The following is a 12,066-nucleotide window of genomic DNA, read 5'->3' as shown; positions in this document are numbered from 1 at the left end:
ACGTGGCTGGACTCCATGGTGGCCCTTCCAGCAACTTTTTAAGAAGAACGTCAAGATAACCTGATTATTGTGAATTTCCACCTTAGTTTTTACATGTATAAAAGGAAGCGTTTTTTGAGCGTAGTTATAAAGTGATCACTAATCATAAATAACATTAAATAGTACACTCAAAGTATCAAAATAATAATTGCAAAATGCTGACATCTACGTGAGTGAAATTGACTTTAAACCCCAAAGATACAACTTCCTATGTCCTGCAGAGGCAGAACACAGATGTTCAGAGAAGGTTTCGCACAGTGAGACCTGAGTGCTCTGTGCTGGCTGAGGATTAGAGTCACCTGAGGGCTGTTCCCCGCACAGCCACCAGCGTGGGAGTGACTTTCCGAGATTCTGACTTGAATGATTGGGGAGCAGTCCTGGTGGTCCTCAGTATTTCATTAAAAAAAAAAAAAACTTTTATTAAAAAAAAAAAACAAAAACTTTCACCTGGGCAGTCTAGACTGGAGACCTCTGCCTTATAGCCCACAGGCATTCCAGAACCAGCAGGTAGAATGAACTTGACTTCACCCCCCTCCTGTCTTGGGGCATCCTAGAAGTCATTTGTCAAGCTGGAAAACCAACTTCTCAGTCTGTGGGATTTTCTGGTAGATGTCCTTGAAGGATTTTTAAATATACATCAGAGACAGAAAAAAAAAAAAGGGAGAGATTCAATATTCATAGTATTTGCTCCAAGAAGAGTCTTGCTATGAATGATATCATCCCTGAGTTTTGTGTAATAATAGTTATATAATGAGATTAAGAGGCCAAAGAGTAACAATAAAACTTAAAGCCACTATTCTTTGACGGGGACCATTGACAATCATGGCTTCCAGGTACTGGTGTCAGAAGTTCCCTCTTTCCCTGATAGCTGGCTTCTCAGATCCCCTCCGGCTGTACAGACTGGCCACTATTTTGATATGACTCTTAGAATTCAGCCATGGGTGATTTTTAGAAGAAAGAAAATTGCAAAGCGATGAGATTTAGCCCAAGAAGAGAAGTGAGGAATGAAGATGATCTATGGCAATCCCCAGGACTGATTTAAATATCCTGCCAGCTGAGTCAGATCTAAAGTCTAGATGGTGGAGCTATGAAAACCACCTTAAAATAAAAGGAAGTCTGGAGATATAATAAAAAGAAAGAGCATGCCACTTGTCACTCCTTCATCTCGAAGCATTGCTAAGTGGAATATATTCATAATGATTTCTCTGAAACCTCGATTATATCAGACCCAAAGAGGAATCCAAACACTCTCTTCTTTTGTCTCAAGAAGCTGAGGATTCAGAACAAGAGTTAGAGACACCACTGTGAGCGCCCCTGGAAGAACCTTAGAGAATGCGTGAGAGGTGACGTCTTGAGCCACGGGACCGTCTTCCTATCTCACCCCCATGAGTAGCAGCGTGCCCACACCATACGCCCCAGTTTCCTCACCTCCAAGGCTGAGAGAAGTACTGGGCTGATAAGATTAAATGAGTTACTAACCTTGATATGACTCTTAGCAACCTTCTGTCACAGACAGTTGTACCATTAATGTTAGGCAGTAGCCCTTGGAGTTGATATTCCCAATGGGCAAGACAAATGTAGCATTCTCCTTGGGATCCAGTAATTTACCATTTGATTTTTTTTGTAAAAGTAGTAACCCTGCCTTCTCCCATGAAGCCTTCCCTAGGAGAACTTCAAGGGAGGAAGTGAACCTGCAGGAAACCTTTCTCAGCAAAGTTTCCCAGCCTTTTCCACCATGAAAATATGTAACTGGAGCCAAGATTTCCTCTCCTCACCTGTTGCTTGGAACACAAGGAGGATGGTGTTCCCTTGAGCTGGTCAACAGCCAGGCCTGGGTTCCGACACAATGCCAGCATTACCAGACCACTCTCATAAAAATTCTGACTTAGGTGGTCAAGGTCAAAATTCAGAAATTTTCCAGGTATTTTTTTTTTTTTATCTTCAGGGAAGGTTGAGAAATCCTGGGGTAAGTAAGACCAATATAACTTAGAAAGGAAGTTGGGGTGAAAGAATTGGTGAAGGTAGTATTATAGGCAGGCCTAGAAGGAAATATGGAAAGACCCACAGAGAGATGACCTTGAGTAAATCCACAGGAGGGGCTGAAATATGAGGGAGACGTCAGCAATCAAACGTGGAGAAAGTGATCTGATAGCTACTGGAGGCCAGCTTCCCTCCCAGAGTGAGATTTGGGGTTCATCGTCTCAGAAGGCATCAGTGAACTCCCTGGTACAGCTGCAAGTTCCCATGTCTGCATCTTGTGCAGCCCAGGGATGCCCTGGATGTTGGCATGGTAACCAGATAGAAGCTGCAAAATGAGGCCATACTGGTAAGGGCTTCTGGGCTTCAGCTCCCCGCCACTCTGCGATGGTGCCACAGTGCACACAGTCACCCCAGATCACGTAAGCCAGAGCCCCATTGGGAGCACTCGCAACCTCTCCCTGGGACTCTAAGCACCAGCCAAAGTGAGAGTTCTTCAGCCACCCAAGTAGCTCTCAGAAGCAGCTGCACCTGAGTTACCTGTGAGTGCTTAGAGATTGCCAGCACCTGAGACCTATTTACAGAGACTCCCGTTCCATCAGGCTCAGGTGTAGCCTGGTCACCAGACATCCTTAGAAGTGTTTATGATGGGCAACCAGAGTGGAGAACTACCAACCAGACTTTATCCTCTATGACCAAGGAATAAACCAGTTTGCTTAAATCCTTGGGTCTGGGTTGAGAGTGAGGAGAAACTAGGGTTGTCAGAGGGAGGCAGTCCCTGGCCCCACTCTGCAGAGCACACACCTGCATTGCTCTGGTCATTTGACTTTCCCAGAACTTGTCTGGGGACAGCCGACTTCTCAGTGATACAGTTAAGCTTGGCTCATGTCTTTCTGGAGGTTTGGGGTGAATGGTTTCTTGGACCCCTCCATCACAGATAATCCATTTATGGCACCTCAATAGATCATGGGTCTTCAAGGTCAAGGTGAGAGAAGCAGAACCATGCATAGCAACAGCAGAGCATAGTAGATACAGCTGCTGACGTAAATCCTGCCCTTGTAGCCCATCATCTGAGCCCCTCCAGCCCCTTCCATTGATCACTCCATAATCAATTGATGAAAGCATAGTTTAGAGGGTGGGCATCTCATAAACTGACTTCATTGGGTCAGTGAGCTCTGCAGAGAGGCCCATGTCTGTCGCTCTATGGTGACTTTCCTGGGATGTAATGGAATTGTTGGTGTGACTTTAAAATAAAACAAAATAGTATAACATTGAGGCATCCAGATGGTACCATTGAAATGTCAATAACTTTTTTGGTATGATTGCAAGGTCCACAGCTCCTTTTTTCTTTTTCTGAGACACTGACTCACTACATTGCCCAGGCTAGACCTGAACTCCCGGGCTCAAGCGGTCCTCCCACCTCAGCCTCCAGAGTAGTCAGGAGAACAGGTGCACACCACTGTGCCAAGCCATGGCGTATTCTTCAAGTTCATTTTTTAATAATATCTTTATGCTTTAGGATTGATTTTATTTCATCATCAGAAATCACCTAAGCCAACTGTTTTGAAGAGAGTGAGTTGTCAAAGGAGAAGCGACTCACTTTGTTTAAAAACTTCCTTTTGGGAATCATAAGAACTTGGTGAGGGGGGAAAAAATCAAAAGACATAGGTTAGCCAAAGTGGAGGAAGAAGGAAGGAAGATAGGAAGGGAGGGAGGGAGGGAGGGAGGGAAAGGTAATTCTTTTGGAGTGTATAATGGGAAAAAGAAGAGTATTTTAAGGACACCACCATATTTCATAAAATTCTGGAACAAAAGATAGAGAAAAAGATCTGATTTTTTTGCTAATACTTGTAGGTTGCATTTTTGAAGGATTCTCCTGGAATCACCATTTTGAATCTGCATGGGGTGCCTCCAAATGGCTTTCCTCGTGTTTACACCTCCTCGAAGAGTTCCTTAGGGACCAAGCAGAAGAGAAACAGCTTTCCAGCTCTTCTAGAGTTAGGGAATATGAGTTGGATAGTGCTACCTAATGAACTAAACCCCTCCCTTGTGGGTATGTGAGTGCCCATTCCAAAGAGCCTACCCCTTTGGATAAACCAGCCGCCATGCTTGGTTATGGGAGTGCTCCTGTGAATTTTGTGTAAATAGAGGTCCTTCTAGATGCCCATCAAGTGCACCCTAAAAACATCATGCCTGATGTTAAGGGTGCCTGTGTCTTAATGTCCCTTAAGTCAAACATGGGTAAGTGGAAACAAGTCTGCAACTGAAACACCTCCTTCATTTTTAAAGACACCACTTGTATTCCTCCTCAAATAATCATGAGATTCAAAAAGTTTATGTCAGAACAAAAAAAGAGCAAAAATCCAATGAGATTAACTTTTGTTGTCTTAAAAGGAGGTGAGACATTAACTTAATTTTGATTTTTGTTATGTCAAAGAAATACCCTTCTCCAAGCCTGTGTAGTTTTTTATTTGTTTGTTTGCTTGGTTTCTTTTTAGGTTTTATTGTTAGAGAATTTTCAGCTGAATGTAAAAATTCTAGGGAATATTCAAATGGTAGCTCCGTTGATATTCTAGGGTGTGCCTCATGCAACAGTAAAACTTTCTTAAGATGTTTTAAGAAATGCTCAATCCTTAGATGGTTTTTGAACACAGAAACATTTGAACAAAACCAATCATATTAAAACCAACAAAAACTGCATTTATCTTGATTCCTCAGCCATATGCACAGTAAAAGGTAAGAAATGGGAACCCGGATATTGTCTTTTGAGGCATTTAAGGCCCTAGTCAGTCTCACCGGATCATTATAATCTTCCTGACATATATGTTCTTATTTCTAGGGAAATAAACACCACCTCTGAATTAGAACATGTTTACACTGTGGAATTGTCACAGTTGGAAGCATCTTAAGAGAGTTTTATCATCTTTCTGGATTTGCTAAATCAAAGTAAAATAGCATTTTCCATTTTTGTTTTCTTTCCAATATTGCATCATTATAAGTAATTTGGAAAGACAGGGCTTATCTCAATTGATGAGTTCTCTCATGTTCTTTATATAACAAGCCTAGTTTGGTGAGGAAATTATTACCCACGACCTGGCACCATATAACATTCTCTTCTAGAATGAGAGCATGTCTTTTTCTTTCCTTTTTTTTTTTAAAAAAGAAAAATTTTGTTAGTCTACCATAATAATGAAGTCTGGAATTTGGTGATGATGCTAGCTAGCTGCAGTAGACTCTTTTCCTAATAGAGAGCATATATATGTGTGTATGCACATATATATATGTATATATTAATTGTAATCTCCTTTTAGCCTAAACATCCACATAAGCACAGTTCCAGCTGCCCTGGCCCTAGAGCCCACCCTGGCATGATGTTTGGTAACACACAGTATTAATACTCTGACGCCATAGCTTGAACATGACCCACACTCTGACACCCCCATGAGCTGGTGTAAGAGGTCCCGCATGCCTGTTCCACAGTCTTTCCAAGCTCTCTAGTCCGAGGTCCATCACATTCCCACGCAGCACCCTTCCCTGCCCGCATCTGTCCACATGGAACCAACTGGCAGAGAGCACACTCCCCCCTGAGCGAGCAGTATTGTGAATCTTATCTTCTCTTCCAGAAATCAGTTCGTCTTCGTTGCAGCAGATGAAATTTCTTGTAACACCTCTGCAGGTAAAAAAAACATTGCTACTTCTTGATGCATCCATCCAAGTCTCAATATCCTTTTTTTCCCCCTTCTTCACATGCTGCAGTTGGTCACTCTAGAAAAGTTTAGTGAAAGAAAGAAAGATCCTAGATCTTTGGAGTATAGCTGAAGCCTGCAGGCTCTGCCATCTAAAAAGACATTAGTTATTTTGCTAACGTTGATGCTTTTATTTCTGATTTTAAGAATACATGGTCCAGAAAAAATAAGACTATGTTGAATGAATCTACATGAAAACCTCACGGTGTAATCAGTATTCTTATGGTGAAATACTGATCAGGGGAGATTAGGGACAGAGACTTGTGACTTCCATGTTTTTTTTTAACGCATTATATCTGGGTTCGCAGAGACTGAATTGTGAATTATTGGGGATCTTTGAAGAATATCATAGGCCCTAACAGGCTGCATCTATAAAGCCAGAGGCATTGAGAAGTGTAATTATCTTTGTCTTATAAGAAGGGGATCTTCATTCTATTAGCTGAAGATCCTCCATTTCCTTTCCTTCAAAACATACCTCAAGTAGCAGGACTTAGACAAAGTTTTTTGGGTTTGAATTCAGCACACTGACCAATGGAAACTGCATAGTTGCATGACATGTCCATCAAAATGACGCCTGTCTTTTTGCTTTGATGTGGTTCAGAACTATCCATTTGTACTTTTGTTAGCATGGAATTACTTGATTAAATGCCAAGATAGGTGAGTGTCTTAACTAATACCAGATTTCTTTTTTTTCCTTTTTCTTTCTTTCTTTCTTTCTTTTTTTTGTTTCCTTTTTCTTTTTTGGTTTTAAGGCCTAAATTATAACCAAAATAATTACTAGGAAATCTTGCCAGTGTGTTGCTCTTGGCCAACGAGGGAGGACCTAACAGCTCATCCATTGCTGGCTGAGCATGCCAGGACCTTCAAAAGCAGACATTAAGCCCGAGCTTACAAATAGACCCTCATCTGTTACCAGCCACCGTTGTCAATGAAGCAGTAAAAAAGCTTGCTTGCTAATGCTCCTCTCCCTATTTGTTTTTTTTTTTTTTGTTTTTTTTTTTTTTTTTTTTTTTTGTTTTTTTTTTTTTTTTTTTTTTTTGTTTATATTTTTATTTTAAAAAATTTAAAAAAAAATTTATGTGTTCCTTTTAGTTATACATGACAGTAGAGTGTACTTTGACATATCATACATACATGGAGTATAACCATTTTTGTGGATGTACATGTGTAGTTATACTGGTAACTTTATAGTTACACTGGTAACTTTATAGTTTCATATATGAACATAGGAAAGTTATGTCTGATTTTACTGTCTTTCTCATTTCCAATTTTCTTTCTCTTCTCCCCACTCCCCTCCATCCAAACCGATGAACCTCCACTCCTCACTTCCCCCTGACCATTTGTGAGTCAGTATCTGCATATCAGAGAGAACATTCGGCCTTTGGATTTTTTGGGATTGGGCTTATTTCACTTAACATGATAGTTTCCAGTTCCATCCATTTTCCAACAAATGCCATACTTTCATTCTTTATGGCTGAGTAATATTCCATTGTGTATATGTACCGTGTTTTCTTTATCCATTAATTTGGTGAAGGGTACCTAGGAGTCTTTGGTGAGAGTGAATGAGAGGAAGGACAGGGTTAGGAAAATGTCCCTGGCCCTCTCTGTCCCCACAGGCAGGACCACCCCCAAACTCTGCATCATTTCACTTAAAGAGTTGGTCTCAGCACATTTCATGGTGTGAAGTCTGACCCTTTGAGTTCCAAAGGTTTGCATGCTGATTTTTTTAAAGCAATTTGCTGACTCCATTTGTACGAAATCCCTTTGACAATGACCATGCTGTTTCCCCACTTCCTCCGCTTCTCCCTGTGAGAGGTGGTGACATCCTAGCACTCCACTAACACCTCACAGCATCAGGTCACTTGTAATTGGCCCTTCTCGGGGTGGCAGGGGAGTGCTCCTGGGCTGCCAGAATAGTCTGAGGTTCAGAGCCTTGAAAGAGGGGCACACACAACTCAGGGGAAGGTGCAGGCCAGAAGTCGGGGTGCTCTGTACACAGGCTTAAATCTGTGGACGTGCTGGGTTCTAGAGCTTCTGACTTCCCTGTGAAACTCTGTGCATGCTCCAGGGTGTCTTGGACTATATTTTGACATCAGAGACCCAACACTGAAATGTCACAACCTAAAATATAGAACCTGCTTTCATCCCACCACTCAACAAACCCTGCCATGTCAGCAGGTGACCCACACATCAGATTCCCAAAAGGAGCGATGGCATTGAACGTCTGTATGAGGACGGCAGGGGTTTGCACCCACCTTATTTAATTCCAAATGGCCGCTCGATGAATTCTTAATGAATTGCTATTGATTGCATTTCAAATTGATAGAGATTCCCTCGTCCTCTGATGGTCACATTAATAATATGTCGTGGGCTGCAGAAAGTTCCATTGGAACTCTGAATTTTGAATCGAGCATGAAAACTGAGACACCCATCTCACCCCAGTCCATAGTGGGAAAGAGGCATCAGCCCTGCAGTGAAGTGAGGGTCTTCCGGGGCTTCCTCCTCTCTGTGCTGCAACCCAGCCCACCCACACTGCACACAGCACCCCTGCCAGGATCTCGCCTCCTGGTGCGAACACCCCACGAAGGGCAGGCCATTGCATCCTGATATTGGCAAACACGAGGGTTTGGCTAAAGTCAAGGTGTCTCTTTTTACGTGGAGAAAGAAATCAACACAATGCTTAAAATCTGGGGGGGTGGGTGCATGCTGGATTTCATGCCCCGAGAGTCTTTTGAAGATGTGCTCTTGAAGCAACACTGCCATCAGAGCAGCCCAGACAGTCCTGTCGTGACTTAGGGTAGAGACGGGGAGATGAAAATCATTAGGCCGGAGCAATGACAGCACCCAGGGCTTCCTTTAAGTTCCCCAAGGCAAAGTGACAGTTCTTACTGGAGACTTTTGCAAAGTATGCCAAAATGCCCGTTTTGCTTTGATTGGCCACGTAGGATAAACGCTTTTCCTTAGCATTAGTGGATTGTGAGACTGTGTTTACAGGGACACCAGTTTTCTAAGTCAGTGTTGCAACAATGGTATGGCTTGTTTTGCTTTATTTTGTGATAAAGGGCACCACTGGGCACTGTCCCTTTAAGAGCAGGGCAGACGCGTGCCTTGAATAGTCTCCTGTTTTGTGGCACCAAGAGTCTCCAGGACTTAGATTCTGCAGGAGATGGCAAGGGGGCAAATGATTTTCCCGTCTTCTTAGACTTCAAGTCTCCCTGCCTCTTGGTTTACTAGAACTTTTCCAGGCTGGGCTGGTGGCTGAAGCAGAGTAGTCGGGTCCTGCATGAGAATGGAGATTGAAAAGGAAGTTACTGATTTGGATGAGAGGCTGGAAATTCACTGGAGTCCATCATAACCTATGGAGCCAATGTCGTGTGCGAGGAATTGTGCTGAGCTCTGAGGTCACAGCCTTACATAAGTCGGGAGAAGACCCCAGGGAAAGAATCTCCCTTCTCCTAGAGAGCAGATCCCAGCATGCATCTGAAGGAGCACAGGGTTCGCTTGTCCATGAAGCTATACAGGGTCAATGAGCCACACAGCGGGGGAGAGCCAGAACCTGGAGTGAAAGGCCATGTCAGATTCAGATCTGAGAAGGCCTCTCTGAGGACCGACATTGGAGCAGGGACCTGGGTGAAGGCACGAGCCAGGTCCACAGTTGCCAAGTTGAGAGTGATTCAGGTTGAGCTGGCAGTGAGTGCAGAGGCCCTGGGTTTGAGGCAGGCTTGAGAGTTCCACGCAGTGAGGCTGTAACATGTGAGTACAAGTGTTTTAGAGATGGTATCCGAGGGTTAGCCAGGGCTCGGAGCAGGTGGATCTTGGCGCCCATGAACATGTTTGGAGTTTTACTTTAAGTGTCATGGGAGGGCTTGGGAGGGCCACACTGCATCTGACTTAGATTTTTAATTGGTTGGTTAGATGCTTTGTGGAGACCAGATGGCCATATGGTCAGAGCAGAAGGGAGGGAGGCTCTTGCAGCTGTCCAGAGAGGAGCCACCAGAGCTGGGGAGGGCACCATGGCTGTGTAATTCAGGAAGTGGTTTCCTGGATTTTGATGGGAGAACAGATAGGACATGCTGGAAGGCTGGCAGCTGCAGTCTGCCTTAGGTGTCCATGCTCCCTCTTCTCTGAGGCCGCCTGAGTGACTTCCTAGTGTGCCAAGGCTGTAGTCGCAGTGGGGAGTGAGTCCTGCTCCCTGCAGCCAAGGTCCCTGCACAGGCTTGACTGAATCCCTCAGGGTGTGGCAAGAACGTGCTGTTGTTTGCTGAGCAAATTCCACATTGGCAGGTGTGACACGTTCGGCACGTGCATGCTTGTGCACATGTGTGCACGAGCAGACGGATATGTGTGTGTGTGTGTGTAAAGACAGAGTCTCAGGACAGACGGCGGAGCTGGATGGTAGCATCATCCCGGTTTTGAAGATCAAGAAAGAAAAGGAAAGGCTCAGACCCAGAGGTCTGAACCAGCCCAGAGCCACCCCGGAGGCCTTCAGGAGCCAAAGCTCACTCACAGGGTCACCCTGGCCCTACTGCCCCTCTCTCCTGACCTTCCTGACTTTCTGCTTCCAGGTGGGGGACCCCTTTCTCCTGCTGTGCTCTCTTTCCTCTAGAAAAGTACCATCTTTACCCTGGAAGGCACTTTTGCTAACATCTTGAGGAAGCCCACGGGCACCGGAGGGTGTTTGCTTAACTGGACCTGTCCCCGTTGGGCAGCAGGTGTAGGCCGATGGCTCCTATGTCCAGGGCGGGGTCTTCTTTAGGTGCAGGGTTTGGCCTAGGTCAGATGCCAGGCCAGAGAGCCTAATGTGCATAACAGGGACAGAGGGTTGAGCGGGTGCCGTGTGCTCTAGGCCGGCCTACCAGACACATTTGTTGTGGTTGTTGGGAATCCATGGCTGAACATCAATTACCCTAAAACTACCAGACAATTCAAGCTAGTCAGTTTTGCCGGTTCCAGATAAGAAGTTCTCAGCTGGGATGGTGTGTGTGTGTGTGTGTGTGTGTGTGTGTGTGTGTGTGTGTGTGTGTGTTGAGTACAGGTGGAGGCTGGGGCTCTCTCCAGTAGCAAGACCAGAACTCCATATCATGGTGGCACAAGAAGCAAACCTGAGACACAGTCCCAGTTCCAGTTAACACAAGACAGTGCCCCATGCGTGGTGTAAGGGCAGGCAGCTGTGCACACCTCTGCAAAAGCTGCTGAAACTGTCCCCTATGGGGAGCTCACTCAACTGTCCCCTGTGGGGCAAGGTTTACTAAATAGTAAAAGCAGTATCTGTCAAGCTCAGGAGCCTAGGGGGGTGTGCGGCCTCTTCCGTCCATCCATCTCCCCTCAATGTGCACACACAGGCACGCGATTGCAACAAAACTTCAAGATAACGTTGAGAAGAAATTTCCAAATTGGCCATTCCTCTCATTGACCCTTCAGCAAGTCCCATCTGTCTTCCCCACATTTGGGTGATTTGCTTATTCAGCAAAGTTGTCATTCAGCAAATTGATCTGTGGTTAATTGGTCTGTTTCCAATGAAGTGCGGGGTTTCTTGCCAGGGGAAGTACTGGGTGCCACCAGAGCATACAAGCAAAGAAACTCTGCAAAAGGGACGACTGCATTTATTATAAGCTTACTGTGTACAGCACTGTTCTGAGATTGTTGTATGCAAGAATATAAGAGTAAAATATCCTCATCCGTTTATTTGTGAAAATTAAAGACATCTAGGCAGCCCTGAATCAGCCTGAATAGGAGAATGGTGTATCAGTGCAAAATTAATAAAAACATGAAATAGTAGTTACCAAATTTTGGAGGAGTGAAAATTGATGCCAAACTTATTGCAAATGCAGAGCCCATTCCATACCCCCAGATTCTTGAATCTGGAGAAGGTTCCTGAAATTCTGCCTTCTGACAATTTCCCCAGAGATTGCCGTAGAGGAGTGTGCAGATCTCACCTTGGGAAACAGTGGTGCTCAGTGGAGTCTTTCTGTTCAACAGAAAGCAGGTGGGAAGGTTTTCCAGACTATTCTGATGACCTCCAGTGACACAGGGCACTGAACTCTTGAAATGGGCTGGGCCACTGTGCCATGGGTTATACGTGTAAAACACATTGGATTTCCAAAACTTAGCATTCAAAAGCTAGGTAAAATATTTCATTGATAATTGTATGTGAATCACACATTGAAATGATAATAGTTGGACTATATCAAGATAAATAAAAATATAAAAATAAATTTTACCTGTTTCTTTTTACTTTTCTAAATATGGCTGCTGTGAACACTAAAATGACACATGGGGCTCACGCCGGTGGCTTTCATTCTAT

General features: G+C 44.2%; 1 protein-coding gene across 12 annotated transcripts in view; it reads left to right on the top strand.

The window, feature by feature from the left end:
• Positions 1-12,066, top strand: part of Rbfox1 (RNA binding fox-1 homolog 1) — a 300,651-nt gene that overhangs the window by 277,184 nt on the left and 11,401 nt on the right. For 5 of the 12 annotated variants that reach the window (XM_026385682.2, XM_026385680.2, XM_026385675.2 and 2 more), the window contains one exon: positions 5,640-5,692. The exons of 5 other annotated variants lie outside the window; for them this stretch is intronic. In XM_026385682.2, coding sequence (XP_026241467.1) covers positions 5,640-5,692 — 53 coding nt within the window. Of the gene's footprint in view, positions 1-5,639; positions 5,693-6,514; positions 6,727-12,066 lie in introns of those variants that run through there. 2 more of the 12 variants (XM_026385685.2, XM_026385683.2) reach the window with 2 other exon arrangements.

This window comes from Urocitellus parryii, chromosome 9, assembly GCF_045843805.1.
Source record: "Urocitellus parryii isolate mUroPar1 chromosome 9, mUroPar1.hap1, whole genome shotgun sequence".
In the NCBI taxonomy this organism is placed as follows: Eukaryota; Metazoa; Chordata; class Mammalia; order Rodentia; family Sciuridae; genus Urocitellus; species Urocitellus parryii.
Note: the sequence above shows the minus strand (reverse complement) of the source record. Positions and strands in the feature narration are given on the sequence as shown.